Raw genomic sequence first — 21,420 nt, forward strand, 5'->3', positions numbered from 1 at the left:
CATCGACAGGCTTTTGGGAAAAGCAAGTTCCAGATTTCCACTTCCCTTTGTATAAAAAAGTGTTTCCTGTTCTCACTCCTAAATGGCTTAGCTCCAACTTTAAGATTATGCTCCCTTTGTTCTGGTTTCCCCCACCAGAGAAAGTAGCTTCCACCCTATCGAATCCCTTAATCATTTTAAACACCTCGATTAGATCACCCCTCAACCTTCTGAGTTCAAGGGAATACAACAGTTTTATGCTACCAGGCCTCATAATTTAAGCCTTTAAGCCCTGGTATAATTCTACTGATTGGTATACTGGCCTTGGAGGGGGTGCAGCGCACAATCAAGGATTGTTTTATAGAATGTCTGTAGTGTGCTTCCTCTTGGGAGGAACAGAACATTTGTTTAAATGATCCTTGAAACAGAGCTTTACATGGCAAAACATCCCACTGTGTCAAGCTGCAGTGTAGGCCTGTATGTGAGGGAGTGAGTGAGTGAGTAAGGAAATTAAGAACGAAAAACAAAGAATTATACTAGCCATGCGCTTGGCGAAGGCCTCCAACCTCACCTTTCTCACTCCCTCTATTGCCCCCATACCCGGGATTTCTAGTGCTCCTCCCACTTAAGGAGTCAACAGACTTTGACATAATGAACCTCCTTTGATTTGTGTGCCCAATGGTATGTTATGCACAGCTTCCTCTGGCAAGCAGAGGATCAGAAGAAATTCAAACCCAACTGCCCAGCCAATCAGCCATCTTAAGTGAGTCTGTGAACATGCAGCATGCATGTATTTTACACTAACAGGGTGATGACGTTTGTTACTTGCCATGGGCAAATGCAGACTGTCATGCCAGAACATGGCCATGCCTTTGCACTTGGAGCGCACAAGAACGCATGGGTCCTCTGTGATGCTCCACCCAGCTGGCAGTGAAGTGAAGGATATATTGGCCTTGGAGAGGGTATCAAGAGCAATGGAACAAAGGCAGGTAAATGGAGTTAAGGTACAGATCAGCCATGATCTAATTAAATGGCAGAACAGGCTCGAGGGGCCGAATGTCCTACTCCTGTTCCTATGTTCCTAAGCGCTGTTAAGATGTGCTCTAGGTCAACACTGTAAAATGAAGCAAACGTACTTTAGCACTGGGTGTCAGAATTCTTTCCTCTTCTGCTTCTATGACCTATGGACATGGGAGATAGCATTCACTCAATCAGCCACCTTGCTGCACACAAGACAAAAAGACCACACATTGAGCAAAAGACATAGTGCTGCGGTGGGGATCAGGAATAACAGGAGCAACTTGCATTTATATAATGCCTTTAATGCAGGAAAATGTCCCAAGGCACTAAATGGTTAAAGGGCAGAAGTGATATGCACAGGAGACAAAAAGGCTCCCAAACTTTCCATCCGGTAAAAGCAATTTACATGTACTTCCTCCATCCGGTGTCTTTTTTCCCCCTCTTTCCTATTGTTCTGCACCTTCTTAAATGTTGTCCATCTGTAATATCTTTCGGTTCTGAGGAACGGTTTTATACCTGAAACGTCAACTGTCTCATGTTTTCTTGACGGCTGCTGCCTGACCTGCTGAGTGTCTCCAGCATTTTGTTTTCTGTTTTAAATTGAACAAAGGAATCGTTAAAGAATGCTCTGCCCTGTTTGAATTTCCTGAATCAAAATAGTTTCATTTTCGTCTACGTTTACTGCATTGAGGAGTCTCCATACGAAAGATAAGTGTGTGCATTAAATTCTTTTTTCACAAGTATGCAGCAATTCTGGTGCAAGTGAGCCTAGGGTTGAGTACCCCTATTAAAACTTTTAAGAACATAAGAAATAGGAGCAGGAGTAGGCCAATCGGCCCTTCGAGCCTGCTCCGCCATTTAATAAGATCATGGCTGATCTGAACCTAACCTCAAATCTAAATTCATGTCCACTTTCCTGCCCGCGGTACCTTATATTGGACAGAAATGAGGGAGAGTCCCACTTTAAATGTTTCCCATGTCTTTTCTCCTTGAAATGTAAACTGACCGGCTGTGTATTTCAAGCATTTTCTGTTTGGTATTATCACTTCAAGTAGAACCCATTCTCCTTGTCCCATCTCCAAGTACTCTGGTATCAGCTCTCTTTACATAGGTTACAGAGCACTGAAATTAATGTAAAAATAGCTGGAAAATGTGTAGCAAGAACTGATGCATTTCAATTTCCTGTAATCTGCAGTTAACGCTTTAAGAAATTTGAGCTTTGACCTTGTTTGTGCGGAAGTCGTTGCACACGGGCAGTTGTTTAAAGAGTGGAATTGTGAGATTGGAGGCCACACAAAACAAAGAAAGACAGTGCAAATGGATTACAGAGGAGAAAATTAAAGGGAGACAGAGGAAAAAAGAGAGAGGTAAGGAGGAATTACATAGAATATACGGCACAGAAACAGGCCATTCGGCCCAACTGGTGCATGCCGGTGTTTATATTCCACATGAACCTCCTCCCTCCCTACTTCATCTAACTCTATTCCTTTCTCCCTCATATGTTTATCCAGCTTCCCCTTAAAAGCATTTATTCTTTTCGCCTCAACTACTCCTTGTGGTAGCGAGTTCCACATTCTCACCATTCTCTGGATAAAGAAGTTTCTCCTGAATTTCCTATCGGATTTATTAGTGACTATCATATTTATAGCCCCTAGTTTTGGTCTCCCCCACAAGTGGAAACATCTTCTCTACGTCTACCCTATCAAACCCTTTCATAATCTTAAAGACCTCTATCAGGTCACCCCTCAGTCTTCACTTTTCTAGGGAAAAGAGCCCCAGCCTGTTCAATCTTTCCTGATAGGTATAACCTCTCAGTTCTGGTATCAACCTAGTAAATCTTTTTTGTACCTTCTCCAGTGCCTCTATATCCTTTTTATAATATGGAGACCAGAACTGTTCATAGTACTGCAAGTGTGGTCTAACCAAGGTTCTACACCAGTTTAACATAACTTCTCTGCTTTTCAATTCTATCCCTCTAGAAATGAACCCCAGTGCTTTGTTTGCTTTTTTTATGGCCTTATTAATCTGCATGGCTACTTCTAGTGATCTGTGTATCTGTACCCCCAGATCCATCTGCTCCTCTACCCCATTGGTAGACTCATTATCCAAGCAGTATGCGGCCCCCTTATTCTTCCTACCAAAGCGTAATACCTCAAACTTATCTATATTGAAATTAATTTGCCAATTACATGCCCATTCTGCAAGTTTATTAATGTCTTCCTGTATTTTGTCGTATTAATTATACCCCCCAATTTGGTGTCGTCTGCAAATTTTGAAGTTGTACTTCCGATTCCCGAGTCCAAATCGTTCATGTAAATGGTGAACAACAGTGGTCCCAGCACCGATCCCTGTGGAACACCACTTCCCACCTTTAGCCTGTCTGAGTAGCTACCCGTAACCCCTACTCTCCATTTGCTGTTTTGTAGGCAGCTTGCTATCCATTCTGTTACCTGTCCCCTGACTCCACACGCTTTGACCTTATTCATGAGTTTACAATGCGGTACCTTATCGAAGGCCTTTTGGAAATTCAAATATATTACATCTACTACATTGCCCTTGTCTACCCTTTCTGTTAATTCTTCAAAGAATTCAATAAGGTTGGTCAAGCATGACCTTCCCTTTTGAAATCCTTGCTGACTATTCTTTATTATATTTTTGGATTCTAGATGTTTTTCTGTTATATCTTTGAGTAAAGATTCCATTATCTTTCCTACCACCAACATTAAGCTAATATAGTTCCCTGGACTGGTTCTATCTCCCTTTTTAAATATAGGCATTACATTAGCTGTCCACCAGTCCTCTGGCACTATTCCCTTTTCCAATGATTTTCTATATATATGTAATAATGCCTCTGCTATCTCTTCCCTAACTTCTTTTAATATGCGCGGATGCAATCCATCCGGACCAGGGGCTTTATCTTCTCTAAGTTTGATTAATTTATCAATTATCTCCCTCCCTTTCTACCTTATATCTTTTTTGATCTCTTCTTCTAATGTCATGCCCACCATGTTAGTCTCTCTGGTAAATACTGGGGCAAAGTAACTATTCAATATTTCTGCCATTTTGCTATCATTACCTCTCAGTTTATTGTGTGTATCCCTTAGTGGCCCTATCCCTATCCTGATTTTTGTTATTTATGTGTCTGTAGAATACTTTACTATTTCTTTTTATATTCCTTGATAATTTAATTTTGTCCTTTCACTTTGCCTTCCTAATTGTTTTTTTTTAACTTCTTTCCTAACCTTTCTTCATCCTCTCCTTTGTTGTCTACGTACTTAGCGTATGCCTTTTTCTTTAATTTCAATTTTGCCCTTGTTTCTTTATTTATCCATGGTGTATCATTACTGGCTAGTTTGTTCTTGCTTTTTAGTGGGATATATTTCTGCTGGATTCTATTGATCACTGTTTTAAATGTTTCCCACTGCTGTTCTATTTCTTTGTTTATCAGTAAATTTTTCCAGTTTATTCCATTCTCATCAGCTTTTTTTCCAATTTATTACTTTGGTATTTGTCTCATTTACGTCCTTCTCAATCTTTATCTTAAATCTTATTATGTTGTGATCGCTATTGCCTAGATGTTCCCCTACACTTACTTCTCTTATCTGTTCTGTTTCATTTCCCATTATTAGATCCAGCAGTCCTTCCTCTCTTGTTGGGCTTTTTAAATATTGGGTAAGAAAGGAGTCCATCAATGTCAAAGTCTGCATTCAAGGAAGAGAAGCAAAGAGAAAGAACTTTTCTAGATCCCAAATAAGGTCCAAGAGACACACTTGTCTCTGGCAGAACATGAAAAGCTTCCTCAGGGATTGGCAAGCACCTGTCTCAAAACCTCTTATTCCTCTCTCAAGGTGGGGGATTGCCTTGGAGCATAAGCGGAGACATCCTGGTGTCTGCCCATTTGGCTGTTGTGCTTGTTATTTTCCTAAATGTTTGCACCTCAAACACAGAGTCTCCTAATCATCTTCTTGGGACGCAGACTTGAACGTTTATGATGGATAATTGGTTTAGCCAGATCTGGCTGGACCACATAAAGCACTATCAGGTCCTGCTCTCCTCTGCCAAAACTGCTCACTATTCCAGGATCATCCTGGAATGCAAAGATAAACCACGGCTTCTCTTCTCCACTACAATCTCCTTAAACCCCAAACCCCTGCCCCCTCCATTCTCACCTCCAACAACATGTGCAAGGAGTTCCTGGACTTCTTTGTTACTAAGATTGAGACCATCTGTTCAGCTGCCTTTACTGCTTCCCTCCCTTCCCCTAGCCCACCAAACCAAATTTCCCCAAGGTTCCCCCTGCCCTATCCCTGAACTTGCATCTTTCTTGTTTCTCTCCTATCTCCACTCATGCCCTCTCCGAGCTGATCCTGTCTATGAGACCTACCTCCTGCTCCCTTGACCCTATTCCCACCAAACTGCTGACCACCCAACTTCCTTTCCTGGCCCCCATGCTAGCTGATATTGTTAACGGTTCCCTCTCCTCTGGTACTGTCCTCCTTTCCTTTCAAATCAGCCATCATCACCCCCCTTCTCAAAAAATCCACCTTTGACCCCTCTGTCCTTGTAAACTACTGCCCCATCTCCAACCTCCCTTTCCTCTCCAAACTCCTTGAATGTGTTGCCGCCTCCCAAATCCATGCCCACCTTTCCCGCAACTCCATGTTTGAACCTCTCCAATCAGGTTTCCGCCCCTGCCACAGCACTGAAACGGCACTTATCAAAATCATAAATTATATCCTGGCACGACTGTGGCCGCAGTGCACTATCCCTCCTCCATTGTCCAGCTGGGTGGGACTGCCCTCGCCTGGTTCCATTCCTATCCGTTCAGTTGTAGCCTGGAGAATCTCCTGCAATGGCTTCTCTTCCCACTGCCACACCATTACCTCAGGAATCCCCTAGGGATCTACCCTTGGCCCCCTTCCATTTCTCATCTATATGCTGCCCCTCGGCGATATTATTCGAAAATATGTCAGATTCCACATGTACACTCATGACATCCAGCGCTACCTCACCACCACTTCACGACCCCTCCACTGAGTAAAAATTTCCTCTAGTTAAATATTAGGAAGACCAAAACCATTGTGTTCAGTCCCCACAAAAAACTGCATTCCCTAGCCACCGACTCCATCCCTCTCCCTGGCCGCTGTCTCAGGCTGAACCAGACCGTTCGCAACCTCGGCATCCAATTTAACCCTGAGCTGAGCTTCTGACCTCACATCCTCTCTATCACCAAAACTGCCTACTTCCACATCTGTAAAATTGCCCGTCTCCACCCCAGCCTCAGCCCACCAGCTGCTGAAACCCTCATCCACGCCTTTGTTCCCTCCAGGTGTGACTATTCCAATGCTCTCCTGGTCGGCCTCCCACCTTCCACCGTCCAGAAACTTCTGCTCATCCAAAAGCTGCCCAAATCCTAACTCGCACCAAGTCCCGCTCACCCATCACCCCTGTGCTTGCCGACCTACATCGGTTTCCGGTCCGGCAAGGCCTCGAATTTAAAATTCTCATCCTTATGTTTAAATCCCTCCATGGCCTCGCCCCTCCCTATCTCTGTAACCTCCTCCAGCCCTACAACCCTCAGAGATCTCTGCGCTCCTCCAATTCTGGCCTCTTGTCCATCCTCGATTTCCATCATCCCACCATTGGCGGCCGTGCCTTCAGCTGCTTAGGCCTTAAGCTCTGGAATTCCCTCCCTAAACCTCTCCGCCTCTCTCTGCCTCTTTTAAGACGCTCCTTAAAACCTACCTCTTTGACCAAGCTTTTGGTCACCTGTCCTAATATCACCTTATGTGGCTCGGTGTCAAATTTTGTTTGATAATCGCTCCTGTGAAGCACTTTAGGACGTTTTACTACGTTAAAGGCCCTATATAAATGCAAGTTGTTGTTGTTTTGGACCCACGGCTTTATTTATTTTAACTTTTGCCGATAGTATAAAACGGGCAATATCAGATCGGCCACAATGGGAAACAAAAATGGGGAGAGATGCATAACGGGCGGCTAATCCAATATCGCCCATTTTACACATTCGCCAAAAGTTAAAATTGTCGCCAACCCCTCCCCACCCCCACCCATGTTTCTCAAATGGGACCATCCAAAATATGTTGGTAGGCTAAGAAAGCATTGGTTCCATGCTGACTTGGCGGATCTCAGCCCCTGTGGCCTCAACACCCTGGGCTGCAGAGGGGAGAAAATCTGGCCAGGATTCCCACTCCTAATCACTATCCAGCAACCCTTGGTGAAGACAGGATTGGGCTCAGCTGTGATGCTCCCTTGGTCAAATAGCCCACTAATACTTGCTGTCTAGGTTCACAGCTACTGGCTGCTGCCTAATTTTGAATAACCTGCCAGCACTTGTCATGGCTCACGCAACGAGAACAAACTTAACAAATTCTTGCTGCTTGTGTTTCAGGCATCCATCAGGAACCATTCAATCCGAGAGACTTCAAACTTTTGATACCAAGGCTTTGATCCACTGTGGGATTTACTGTATCCTGAATTCTATTTGATACAGGATAAAACCTGATTTAAAGAAAAACATGGGCAACAATGCTTCAGTACCTCAGCCAAAAGAAACTGCACAAAAGCTGTATCAGAAGATGAAGAATAAGGGAGGATATAAAAAGGTCAGAATTAGCTGGAAGTGCACAAAGGCACTTCTTAAAAAAGCAGCGTCAGCAGGTTTCGAATTCGGTGCTAAGTTTATGTTAACAAAAATGTTACCCCTTGCCACTGCAATTCCTGCTACGGCTGGATTAGGAGCAGCACTTTTAGTTGGTAGTCTTGCTTCAGACGTGCTTTCAGGTGCCTCTGAAGACACCAGCAGCAAAATCATTGCGGCAATCCGCAAAGTGCTCAATGAGGAAAAAGAGCAGGAAATCTGTAACATAACGATTTCCTACGTGAATCGCTGCAAGATATTTGAAACCAGCCACGAGAAGCTTTGTGAAGAAGCTAAAGTATATGAGAGGGATCTGTTCAATCAGCTCACGAGGATTAGCAACCCTATGCTTCAACTTCCCGAAAATGCAACTGTTCAGAACTTCCACAGCTGGCTGAAAAGTGCCTGCTTTCACCTGCAAATGCTTTCTGACATGATTACCTTGGGGGTTAGAGACCCGAATGAGGTGCTCAAGGCAGCTAAAATACACAGCAATACCATGAAAGAGTTAGGGTCTGCTGTAAAGAAACAGTTGAGTTCAGTCATTGTGCTGACTTCTTTCCTTCTAAGCATCAGGCTGACAGACAATGAAGCAGGCCAGTCTGTTTATATATATTACCCTTATTTCAATTTAAAAGAAATCAAGGATAAATACCTGGAGCTCCTGTTTGATGATCAATGTAAAAGTGTAGCAGAAAAGTTTAATTCTATTATTGCTGATTTCTTGGCTGGAAAGTTGGGCGGTAAGGGCCTACCACTGGAGCTAGTTTCCCTTCCGCACTGTCCTACATCTGCCGCATGAAAATGAAGGCGGGGTGGAGTCTGACCCCCCCCCCAAAAGATTTCACTGCCATCCGCTCATTATATGATTTTTTTACAACATTAGGGGTGTTATCCCATGTAAGGCATAGCTCGGGGCCAACTAATTTACAGTGACTGAATAAGTCAAATTCTATTTTCGTTACATGGTATTCTGGGATTTTTCCTGATACTTAGGGTCACATTCCACAGTAATGTCCAATATTCCGTTACCTCGTAGAATCATACAGCACAGAAGGAGGCCATTCGGCCCATCGTGCCTGTGTCGGCTCTTTGAAAGATCCATCCAATTAGTCCCACTCCCTTGCTCTTACCCCGTAGCCCTGCAATCTTTTCCTTTTCAAGTATTTATCCAATTCCCTTTTGAAGCTTACTATTGAATCTGCTTCCACCGCCCTTTCAGGCAGCGTGTTCCAGATCCTAACAACTCGCTGGGTAAAAAATGTTCTCCTCATCTCCCCTCTGGTTACCGACCCTCCCGTCAGTGCCAACAGTTTCTCCCTATGTACTCTATCAAAGCCCTTCATAATTTTGAACACCTCTATTAAATCTCCCCTTAATCTTCTCCGCTCGAAGGAGAACAACCCCAGCTTCTCCAGTGTCTCCACATAACCGAAGACTCTCATCCCTGGTACCATTCTAGTATCTCCTCTGCACCTGCTACCTGTGTATTTAATTTTAATCCTTACTGCTTTTAAAACTGAGCATACACAGCAAGGTGATATACAAGATGCACCTACTGGAGGTAGGTACCTGGGCCCTGAAATTTTGATTGGGACCAAGAAGGAAACTTGGCAAAACTCCTGGAGAGGGGCCGGAGATTAGGATGGAACCCAATTGCACCGGGATTTTGTCCTGTATATTCTTTTGCCATTTTCTGGTGGGGAGGGTACGGGCACGTCACAGGGCCATGTCTGGAGGGAGTTTCCAGGCTACCCCAGTACACCCATATAAAGTCTCAGGGGAACCAATGCCAGCTGAGAGCTGGTCTGAGACCTTAGGGAAAGACCACTCAGTTGTTGATGCCCAGATAATTGATCCCAGATGGGACCAGAACTTGAATTTCTGTTGGGTACTTCCCAGGCCTTCGCTGCTCTGTCGGAGAGGCATGGCACCATCCCAGCATTCTGCCTGCGTGCTACTGAAATGCCCTAGTAAGGAAAGGGTTAATCAGACTGGCCTGAAATCTGCTAACGTTATACTGCTATTGATGTCTCTTTATATTGTAGCAATATTAACCTTTACCTTTTGCCTGTTAAGCGGAGAAGTATAAGTCAATTTAAATGCAGTGACCGCTCAACCGTTGAATTAAGACAAACCTTGAAGCAAGGGTCAGTTTAGTCACTCCAGTAAGCCTAACTAAAAGACATGCCAGTACATAATGATTCATATATTTCAGAGAACTTGCAATCCATTGATAATAAGTGCAGGAAAAAGTTAGTTCTGTAAAAGAAAACATCTGGGTATACATCATCTTTTTAAATTGGAGATTGACCGGTATGAAATGGTTTCGAATCAAAGACAGACTTATAATTAAAAGTTTCACTTGGTGGAATAGCAATTATATGTAACAAGAGTGAAATTATTGATAAGATAACAAAAGAGAGGAGTTGTACCAGCCAATGGAAAAAAGCACTTGTTACGCCAAGGAAAATGAAAGTTATTGATAACGGATGTCAATTAAAAGATCCTTAAATGGAGGTTCTAATTACAACAGTGATTATACTTCAAAAGTACTTAATTGGTTGGAAAGCTCTTTGGGACTTCCTGCGGTCATAAAAGGCATTATATAATTGCAAGTCTTTCTTTCTTCTTGTATTTTAACTTTTATATAATGCAGAATATATATTCGGGTATAAAATTTGGGGATTTGTGATAAGTATTTGAATTTGCAAAGGCCTAAGATACTGAGCTCAGAACTGCTTGAACTCCCAATCATCTGTCATTAGGCCTGATTGTATTAGCTTGTAAGTGCATGTTTATGTACTATTACATTTGCTGTATACTTAATAAATCTGTGATACCTAATATTCAATGTATAAGAACCTTATTGATTTGAGGAGTAAATTATAAATAAGAACCCTCCTCTAACACCATTACTGTCCTGATGTGGCCGTATATAAATGATACCATCCCTGCAATAGGGGACTGGATTTGGACCTCTCCATTTGGGAAGTTCTGCAGCACCACTCCTCCACCAGCAGATCTTACTGAGCAGAATTGTGGGGCCTCGGTATTTAGCAGAGAGGTGGTTGGGTCTTGTTGCACTGGGAAGGTGGTTCTGGGCTCTGGTAGCACTGTGAAGGAGTGACATGGGTCAGGATCCTGCGGCCACTTTTTCTACGAATAAGAGTTGAGCATCAGCGATTTTAACACCTGTTTTGAGCAGAATCTTGCTTGAAAGGGAGTAGTTCACCCGGACAGCCCCATGCTGGGTTGGCTATCCCACAGGCCAATCATAGCTGATTTAAATGCAGGATAGGCAGTTGTTTTGCACAGATCCCAAACAATGGCTGCACTGTTAAGAGTGTCTGGTCATTCAGGAGACAAATTGGTGACAAAGTGACGCTGCAATGAAGGTCCTGGTGGAGGAGGTTGGCAGGAGGAGGAACGCCCTCATCCCGCCGAGCAGCAGAAAGGTATCCTGCCAAGTTGCTCAGCAGCAGTGGGCACAGGTGGCAGAGGGTGCCAGAGCCAGCAGCAATGTAGGATTGCTACGGTAAGACTCCTAACTCCAATCTCACCTGCATAACCCTGCACTACCTGTTGCCCCGGCATCTACCACCCTATCCTTCCCCTGAGTACCAGCACTCTCCTCCATTCACTGCAGCACACTTCACTCCACCTCTGCTCCTAATGCCAGAATCTGCACCTCCTATCCTCCTCACAATTACTGCCTTTACCTCTTCACTTACCAGCTCCACTGATCGACCTTGACATCCTCAAACCATCTCACTAGGTCACCACTAACACTCTCCCTTCTTTCTTAAAGGTAAAACTAGCAAACAATAGCAGAGAGGAATGAAGGACAGGAGAAGGCAGAGCGTCCATTCAGGTGCTCTCCAAACTCGAGGAGCAAGTCATGGACATCGTGGGGATGGGTCGCGTCAGGGGCGTTGTGAGTCGCCAGGCTGGAGAACACATCCTGCAGGGTTCTTGGCTATCTTACACTCTCTCTCTTCTCACACGCTGAGCGTGACAAAGTGTAACTTCTTCCAGTAGCCACTCATCCGTCTCTGCTTATCCTTCACACTAAATGCTAATCCTGGTCACTCTCTTCCTTTTCAGGTCAACAAAGTGTAGAGCGCCCAAAGGATGAGGAGCTGACAGAAATTAGCACAGAAGATGACACTATGTCACTTGAGCTTACTTTATGAAGCACCAGCTCAGAGGCTGGCACTACGAGTATGTTAGAAGATGAAGATCTTGAGAGCATAGCCTACATTCAAAGCCTGATCCCAATACACCAGGACCTTTTAAGTGCACTGGGCAGCCTGCCAGCAAGCTTGCGCACAATGGCACATAGCATGGAGCAGTTCAGCTCTAGCTTGTGTGGGGTTGTCCATGCAGGCAATCATGTAGCAAACGGTCGGCTCTATGAACACTGCAGTGGGGCCCACAGTGATGGAGCTTCTGGTGACAGTTCTAACAGCTTCGCCGGGCGTTCAGACGGCTGCCATCTTGGTTTTGGGTTCTAGCATCTCCGTAGGCTTTCAATCCATGAAGGAGACCGTGAGTACGGGCCTCAGGAGCATCACTATACCCCTTTACACTGCTCTCACGCAGAGCAGAGGGAGTGCAGAGACGCAGCCACATGACAATGACATTGGCTCCATGGGAGAGGCCCATACTGTCCAATCTCAGGGTGGCAGCACGCCTGCTCCCCTGCCAGCCTGTGATCCAGTGCCTTTATTGGGCCCACACAGCCAGCTGGCCCAGATTGCTCCAGCTGATGCTGAGACACAGCAGTCTGCAGCTGGGCCCTCAAGGCCTAGAGATGCTTGAGGTCACCCACCATGGCTCTCAGTGGATGATCTGTTCAAAAAATCAATTTAATATTTGGTCCCCAGATAGGGGACGTTTCAGATATTAAACTGATAAGAACAGATTTTTTTCAAATGTAAGTTTTATTCATTTGATTAAACAAATATATACACAGTCCAAAAAACTTTCTGTACAGTATAAAGTCATGTCATAATTCACAAGTCACCTTTTGAGATAGATAATTTCAGGTAGTGTTCACACTAATACATCTGGTTTCGATGTAAATTAATTAGAAAAGATGTTATATTTACATGTAGGTTTCCAAATGCACAATTAAATTTATAGCCAGTAATAGGAGGGCATTAGACTGTGGCTGTTCCCCAGATTGCCCTTGTGACAGCAGCATGTGACAGCATCCTTCAGCATGTGGTCCTATACAATGGAACGTCCATGTCTGAAACACCCAGTCTCAAATGGTCCTTGCTGTGGAAAACCAGCAAGTTTCAGGCAGATCAAAGGATGTTTCAGTGTGCGTGTTGGTGAAATATTACCGAGCACAAAGTCCTGTGTCATGGAGCTGCTTGGGATGAGCCTTGATAAAAAACACATTTATTTCCAGATTTTCTTTACTAATGCACATTCCAAGAGGTGGTAGGGTAGGAAACAGTCTCTTCACCACTGCAGCCATCTCAAGAACAAGGCAGGAAGGGTCCTTTTCAGCACCAGCCAAGCAACATCTTGGTGTTTGTTTAACAGACCTGTTGAGGAGACATTCTGCCAAATGACTTTGGCCATGCACTCAGGGAAAGGACCCACAACCTCCTTCTTTTAGAGGACCTCAACGATGTTAAAAAATGGACCACTGTCTGATTGACATGTGTTCATAAGTGTTCTTCAGCAAAAGTTTCTTGACAAATGACAGATGGTACGGTACAGTCCAACTCAAATGGAGTGTTCCTCAGCCATGTGGTCAGACCTATCTTTGTCAACCTCGGCAGCAAATAGAACCTCAGCACAGTGACACTTGGGGGGTGAATTTTGACTTTTACCGCTGGGCGGAAAATGAGAGGCAGCGGATCGGCCCCACTGATTTAGGTCCCGTTGAATTAGGCCCCACTGATTTTCAATTCCATTGAAGTCAATGGAAACCTAAATCGGGCCAGGTGTAGAACAGGCAGCCATTCCCCTACTGCCCGCTTTCCACCTAGTGGTAAAAGTCAAAATTCACCCCTTGGTATTCACGTGTTGAGGATCTGTACAAAGCTTGATGCAGCTGAACACAAAGATCGCTAACAGGACCGGGGCGAAATTTGGTACATTTTGCCACCCTTTATTTAGAGATTTAAAGATAATGGGGTAAAGTCTCACCGTTACCACGTGGAGTGGATCGCCTGCCTGTTATGGAACACATTCAATTTTCATTGCATTGAAATCAATGGCATGAAAATCAGGCAGGATCTATAATGGGCAGGTGATACTCTGCCAGATCACTGCCCATAGGGTGAAGATGAAAATTTACCCCAATGGCTCTTATAAATCTACAGATAAAACAGAAGATTGCCTGGGTGATTGCAGTGGTGCAGGCGCAGGGCATGGGACAGATCTGTGCCAGTACAGTAACACTGACAACACCTCACATCTTATCACAGGGTTTTAACCAGTGATTGACAAGGTGTGTTGCTCCCACATACCCAGCTTTTTCCTAACAGTATTAATTTGCTCCTCCCTTGCCCTTGGTGCATACTCCAGCTCCTCCGAACCTTATGCCTACAACTGTCAGGTAATCCAGCCTGACTATGAGGGGGATGGAGGAGTGCTCAGCCCAGTTACTGAAGAACATGATCTCACTTTTACAGCAGTTCACTCTGGCTCCTAAAGCAGAACGCCAGAGCTTTCAAACAAGCACCATGACCTAGCTTGGCTGGTGGTGAGAAGGGCCCTTCCTGTCAGATCCTTCATGCACTCCCGGAGTCTCAGCCACCGCACGCTGTCCCCGAGGAGGCTGTGGTGGGGATGAGACCGTCACCCATCTCCTTCTGGAATGTGCCTTTGCAAAGAAGGTCTGGAGAGAGATGCAGTGGTATCTGTCCGGGTTCGTCCCGAGCAGTTCTGTAACACAGGACTCTGTGCTCTACGGGCTGTTCCCGGGGACGCACGCTGAGACGGACATCAGCTGCTGCTGGAAGACCATCAACTCGGTGAAAGACGCCCTTTGGTCTGCCCGAAACTTACTGGTCTTCCAGAGCACGGAGCTGTCCTCGACTGAGTGTTGCAGACTGGCACATTCCAAGGTCCAGGACTACGTGCTGAGGGACGCACTGAGGATGGGTGCGGCCGCCGCAAAGGCTCTGTGGGGAAAGGCAACCGTTTAGAGCCTTCCCACCATTGTAAACCGAGGGGCTGCAATCAGGGAAAAACCCCTCGGGCAGAATGTAAAATTCAAATTGATGTAATGAAATGTAATGTACCTGTAATGAATCTGTAATCAATAAGCTGTATTGATTGTAATGCAATGAGGCACCCTAGAGTGTCATGATCTGTAATTATATACGGTGTAACTGTATTGTTGGACTCATATCTGAATTGTACTTTATGTAACCTGCAAATTGTATAATCTGTAATTGTGTACATTTGAAATGTGATATGACAACTGTATTGTATGTATTTTTGCAAATTTTATGAATAAAGTGTATTTTTAAAAAAAACTGGTTGCAAAAATGCAACAATCTGCAGACCAACAGCGGATCCAAGCAGAAGATGTCAATGTAATCCATGTACAGGGAGACCATTACCTGAGTGTTCCTGCTGCCTGAGATGGTCACCCCTCTATTGCTTGCTTCATTCCTGACTTAACAAGGGACTTGTACTAGTGATGTCAGTAGAACACTTCGATTCAACTGTGGATGTTCTCGCTAAGCCCCATTCTGGAAAGTATATTGAGCACGTACGTGTGCAATACCCTATCAAAGACCATCTCTCTTGGCCAAGGCTGATTAAACAAATGTCCACCTTCCTGTCCTGTACGTAGATGACCATATCCTTGAGCAGCACAGGGCTGTCGGAGATCCTCCTTCCAAGCAGAGTGATCTAAGTGGATCGCCAGCTTGAGTGCAGACTTGACCCAATTTGCAACGACCTTGGACAGGATTTTGTTATTAAGCAGTGAGATGGGCCGCCAATTTTTAATGTTTCTTGATGATGCTTTTCCTCATGGATTCGGACATGGTTCCAGATAGAAGGATACCATTGTACACTTCCAACAGGTCTGGGCAGAAGTTATCCCACAGATCCAAATAAAAACTCAGCCGATAATCTATTGCTTCATGGAGTTTTCTTCATCTCGAAGAACCTAATAGCTTTTGTCAGTTCATCTAGGTCTAAAGGACGTTCCAGATTCTATCATGTAAAACCTCTGGGAGCGTAAGGAGGACTAGGAAACTGTTCTTGGGAAACAAACAGGAAGTTTATTCTGGAAGGGATGGACCCTTCTGGCTTTGGCCAGGTGTATCTACGCAGTGCTCTGTCTGCAGAGTTGCATCTTTAACCGTGTCCGTCAAGAGTTCGAATGTGACGACTAGTTTGCTGTGGGCTCTGCTGATCGTGTAGTTGAAGTCACCTCAGAACGATTGTCCTGCACACATCCAACAGCAGTAGCAGTTGCTGGAAGAGGAGTAATCTGCCATTCTTTAGACCCAGCCCATATCCATCAATCAGCCTAAAAGGAGTGCTCTTTCAATCAACAGACTGGTCAGGTGGGCAGAAAAGTGGCAAATGGAATTCAATCCAGAGAAGTGTGAGGTAATGCATTTGGGGAGGTCAAACAAGGCAAAGGAATACACAATAAATGGGAGGATACAGAGAGGTGTAGAGAAAGAGAGAGACCTTGGAGTGCATGTCCACAGATCCCTGAAGATAGCAAGACGGGCAGATAAGGTGGTTAAAAAGGCAAATGGAATGCTTTTCTTTATTAGCCGAGGCATAGAAAATAAGAGCAAGGAGGTTATGCTAGAACTGTATAAAACACAAGTTAGGCCACAGCTTGAGTACTGTGTACAGTTCTGGTCACCACATTACAGGAAAGATGTGATTGCACTAGAGAGGGTACAGAGGAGATTTACAAGGATGTTGCCAGGACTAGAGAATTTTAGCTATGAGGAAAGATTAGATAGGCGGGGGTTGTTTTCTTTGGAAGTGAGGAGGCTGAGGGGTGATTTAATTGAGGTGTATAAAATTATGAGGGGCCTAGATAAGAGTGGACAGGAAGGACCTATTTCCCTTAGTGGAGAGGTATATAACCAGGGGGCATCAGTTTAAAGTAATTGGTAGAAGGATTAGAGGGGAGCTGAGGAAAATATTTCTCACCCAGATGGTGGTAGGGGTCTGAAACTCACTACCTGAAAGAGTGGTAGAGGCAGAACCTCATCACATTTAAAAAGCACTTGGATGTGCACTTGAAGTGACATAACCTACAGGGCTACAGACCAAGTGCTGGAAAGTGGGATTAGGCTGGGTAGCTCTCTTTTTCAACCGTCACAGACACGAAGGGCCGAACGGCCTCCTTCTGTGCCATAAATTTTTCTACGTTCTATGTTTCGAAGATGACCACGCGCATTGTCTGCCATGTTTTCTCCTATATTACAACAGTAGCCACACTTCATATGTACTTCATTGGCAGAGGATGTGAAAGGCACTTTGTAAATGCAAGTTCTTTCTTCTTTAACCGTGATCTTGGCAAGATATGTCATGGTTGAAACAAACGGCAAAGCCTTTTAAAATGCCAAGCACATTAATTAATGCTACTATCAGTAGTCCCAGTCTTCAATGTCCCTCCCTGCAGTCTGCAGGAAGAATTTTAAGGTTCCTGAGCTAAGAAATAAGTTGTTGGTTGTGATGATGTCGGCAGCATTGCCTGCTCTGCTGAGCATGGGCGGGCCCTGAGAGTTGGTGTTGTCTTCTTTTTTTGTGCTGGATTCTTTGGAGTCTTCACTTTTTCTGCTCTTTGTTTCCCAGGAAGCTGGTTGTCTTGATACAGAGGCTGGGCTGCCTTTCCTAGGATTTTCTCTCAACTCCTCTTCATCTTCAGAGGAGGAGCTAACATTTTCCTGATTAGACCCCATTCATCTAATGCACTTGGTCCGTACCTTGTGGTCTGCGGATTTTTCTTTCCCACTGGACTTATGCTTTGTATCCTTACTGCTTACCACTTACCATTCTCCAGTATAATCCTCTGCTGGTTCCACCTCCATGAACTCCATCTGCTTCGGTGGTGGGAAGCTTGGGCTGGGTGTTGTGCTCTGTCAGCTCATTATGTTGTCACTGGTAGCTTCATCCTCATATATTTTCCTCCTTGGGTTTATATTGCTGCTTGTCACTGGTAGCAATGGCCTCACTTGGTTATGTTGAACCTCAGTCGACGTCTTCCTTTAGTGCTTGTCTCAGCCTGCATGTAAGAGATGCTTTGTTCCGGGCAGGATCTGTATACAAGTTGCAGCACTTAGCTTCCTTATGGTCCTCAGTAAAATGTCCTCCCTGCTTGTTGTTTCTGCAAACCACAAAGACGCAGGATGCTGCCATGTGTCTTGGCTTCCTGCAGGTTTGACATATTCTGAGCTGGCCTTCATATCTCACGCATCGACTGCCTCCAAATGCAAATCAGGAGGGGATGCAATGCAGGATGACTCCACTCATATCTACTCTCAGTTTTACTTTAGCCTGCCTTTTACCGATAAAGACAGATTTTTTCTTCTTTTTTTTCATGCACAACTTAAATATTATGAAAACCTGAGTAACAATTCTATTTTCAGTTGTTCCTTTCATTTTCCTGTTTGCACAGACAAAATTGGTTTGACTTTCTGAAACAAAAATGATTTACAGCCATTTGTCCACCTCAGAAAACCAAGGAATTAATATTAATGGGGCTTTTTCTTTAAATTTAGAGGCACTTTGCTTCTAATGCTTTGGACAACATTTATATCAGTTTTATTGCTCCAAAGAATGTCCCATCGCCATTTAACGCAATTTGTGCTTGTATTCGTGGTATTACAAGCTCAAGTTCATCTCCCATTTCAAGTTTTGCAATACCAGCAGTAAAGCACGAATTATTTGGACAGCAGGCAGGCATGTTTTGGACACACCGAAATAAGATTACGGTGTGAGGCTCATTACCCACAACACTGGCCTTTCTCCTTCTTATAAAATGTCCCATTGTGAAAGTATTATCTTTATACCACACCTGACTGTATACCAGAAAGTAACCAGCTTCTTTCACAGAGATCTTATTCTCTTTTTTGTCAAGAGCACTTCCTTTTTTCAAACTGAGAATCCATGGGACAGGTGTCTCCCCCATACAGTTCTGATTTGAAACAGATCTTTGTTCAACTCGGCAGCTTCGCTGTGGCCTTCCAGGTGTACATTTTTGACAATTATTTGCTCTTACAACTGGCCTTTGGTCGTTTGTGGCAATCAGTTGCACGCAGGACTGCTGAACTTGTTCAGGAAGTGATCTGCTCCCTCTAAATTTCACCATATCATCTTTTGATTTCTCCTCGTTGTACAGTTTTTTCTTGAGAAATTCACTAACCTGATTTACTGAACTGCTAAAGTTGGTTACTTTTGCCAGGGCTTCCAAACGATCTAGTTGGAATTTGTATGTCTCCAGCTCCTCTCTCATAGAGGAGATTTCTGCTTTCAGTGCAAGGACATGGTGCAAAGCAACTGCTGCTACATAAGCCAACATCAGAGCTGCTGAAACGAAGACGCCAGCTGAGTAGATCAAACATCTGCGTTGTATGTCGAAGCCTGTCTTTTTTTGATTTGTGTTCATCTTCATCACAAATTCCACTTTATAACGGAACTGGTGCAATAACCCACCCAAAACAAGTGTGCCATTTCCTGTCAGCTGTTGTTTGTAAGATCTGTACATTCTCAGTGCTTCTCTTATTTCAGCTTTATAATCTGACAGGTCTTTTTTAATCTGTTGCAGCCTGCTAGGGAAATATACCAATTCAAATTCTGAAACTAAATATGAGAGCATAATTGACTTATTTACAATAAACTCATGTTTATGTCTCGTTTTCCCTCCCATCATGAAATCAGACTGGCTGTGTCTAAAAAGTATAAATATTAACTATTGATATGAAGTTTTAATTTTAAAAGATCACTTTTTTTAAAAAAGGTTTTTCCTTCTGTTCACTTGCCTCATCGATTTCCATATTGCCAACAGTTTGCCAACTAGATGGAAGTGTGTATCTGCCCCTTCCAATCAGGGAGAGGAATAGGAACATAGGAACAGGAGTAGGCCATTCAGCCCCTCGTGCCTGCTCCGCCATTTGATAAGATCATGGCTGATCTGTGATCTAACTCCATATACCTGCCTTTGGCCCATATCCCTTAATACCTTTGGTTGCCAAAAAGCTATCTAATAAAAACTTTTTTTAAACCAGTTACATGTTTTGCAGAGCTTGAGTAACTTTGCAACACCCATTTCAAAAACACAAAAAGGACAATCATTAAGTCTTACAGTTGCATCAGTCCAGGTTCTACGTTATTGTCCATTTCCAACTCTTGGTCCAGATTCTGCATTTGTGTGGTGTGCAGGAGCTTCTGGACGGTCCTTGGGCTGAGGAAGGAAGCCTGTCCTCCGTTGGGGGAAGAGTCCACGCTGGGAGATAGACGGCGGGGTCTCGTGGGGTGGTGTGTCCGTGAGATACGCGGCCGTTAGGTCCAGCTCCTCGGCCATCACTGGTGATTCGCTCTCCGCCACTGTCGTGCTGCTCCTGGTTTCCCAGAGTTGGGGGACCTCGCTCTCAGTGTTGTTTCTCCCGGTTTCCCGGAGTTGGGGGACCTCGCTCTCAGTGTTGTTTCTCCCGGTTTCCCGGAGTTGGGGGACCTCGCTCTCAGTGTTGTTTCTCTCGGTTTCCCGGAGTTGGGGGACCTCGCTCTCAGTGTTGTTTCTCCCGGTTTCCCAGAGTTGGGGGACCTCGCTCTCAGTGTTGTTTCTCCCGGTTTCCCGGAGTTGGGGGACCGCGCTCTCTGCGTTGCTTCTCCCGGCTACCCAGAGTTGGGGGAACCTCGCTCTCCGTGTGGCTACTCCCGCGTCTCGGAGATGGAGTGCGCTGGGCGGGTCGTTGCTCCCGGTGCCTCAGAGCTGGGTGTTGCTGCTCCCAAGTTCCTGGAGCTGGAGCACGATATCGGTGTCACTGGTCACCGTCGCGTTTTGCCGCTTCCTTTGATGAAGGTGGGGTTTCCCCCCTTTTCCTTGTTCATCAGCCGAGGAGTGGTCGCTGTTGTCCGTAGGGACTCTAAGCCCCTCATGATGCTGGCAGCACCTTTGGCGTTCGTACCTCTGGTCTTAAGGAATTCCTCTTTTTCTTTCCCTGTGTCATCCATCCTTCTTCCGCCCGAGTCACTTTCCATCGACGCTGCGTTCTCAGGGGAAGTCTCGGGACTAGTTGGTTTCCTCGAATCTCCCATCCTGCTCTTTGGCTCTTTCACGAGGGTCCACGGCAAGATGGGGAGGGGTCTGGCCTCCTTTGGGGCAGCTACGACTGCTGCTCTCTTCTCCTGTGTAACCTCACCTCTTGCTGCCTGTGCATAGCTGTGTCTGAGGTTTGGGAAGGTCTTGATACAGCTGACCAGCCTCTCCGCACAGGTTGCAGCACTTGGCCTCCTGATAAGTCCAGTGTCTGGTTGCCTTCCTTCCTGTAGATCACCGCCTTGCAGGAGGCCACCTCGTGCCCGGGTTTGCCGCAGGATCGACACACTCTGGGCTGCCCCGGTACACCACATACCGCTCGTCCCAATCGCAAAACTTGATGGGAGATAAATGATGTTTCCATCGGCTTCTGCCCTCGACGTCGCCTTGATGCTCTCCTCTTGCTCATCCAGATCCCGTACATGTCCTCGATGTTTATGCTCTGATCCGCTCTGTCCACGTATCTCTTGAGGAACATCAGCATATC

The 21,420-nt window shown here is 45.0% G+C and overlaps 2 protein-coding genes and 1 pseudogene across 3 annotated transcripts; 1 reads left to right on the plus strand and 2 right to left on the minus strand.

Moving 5' to 3' along the window:
* Positions 1-1,290: 1,290 nt before the first annotated feature.
* On the minus strand, positions 1,291-20,157 carry LOC137305694 (tumor necrosis factor ligand superfamily member 13B-like). The gene is made up of 2 exons (XM_067974605.1): positions 17,669-20,157; positions 1,291-1,589 (listed from the first exon to the last, which is right to left on the minus strand). Exon 1 carries the CDS (start codon positions 19,545-19,547, stop codon positions 18,429-18,431), a length of 1,119 nt encoding a protein of 372 aa, XP_067830706.1. The 5' UTR covers positions 19,548-20,157; the 3' UTR covers positions 1,291-1,589; positions 17,669-18,428.
* LOC137305695 (uncharacterized) lies at positions 1,435-10,504 on the plus strand. Of its 2 annotated transcripts, XM_067974607.1 has the most exons (3): positions 1,435-1,711; positions 2,195-2,366; positions 7,409-10,504. In XM_067974607.1, exon 3 carries the CDS (start codon positions 7,536-7,538, stop codon positions 8,457-8,459), a length of 924 nt encoding a protein of 307 aa, XP_067830708.1. In that variant the 5' UTR covers positions 1,435-1,711; positions 2,195-2,366; positions 7,409-7,535; the 3' UTR covers positions 8,460-10,504. The 2 variants fall into 2 exon arrangements, with proteins under 2 accessions (XP_067830708.1, XP_067830707.1); XM_067974606.1 differs by having other exon boundaries at positions 1,435-2,366.
* On the minus strand, positions 12,502-12,605 carry LOC137305783 (U2 spliceosomal RNA; annotated as a pseudogene).
* Positions 20,158-21,420: the final 1,263 nt, after the last annotated feature.

The sequence above is a fragment of the Heptranchias perlo genome, chromosome 40, assembly GCF_035084215.1.
Source record: "Heptranchias perlo isolate sHepPer1 chromosome 40, sHepPer1.hap1, whole genome shotgun sequence".
Taxonomy (NCBI): Eukaryota; Metazoa; Chordata; class Chondrichthyes; order Hexanchiformes; family Hexanchidae; genus Heptranchias; species Heptranchias perlo.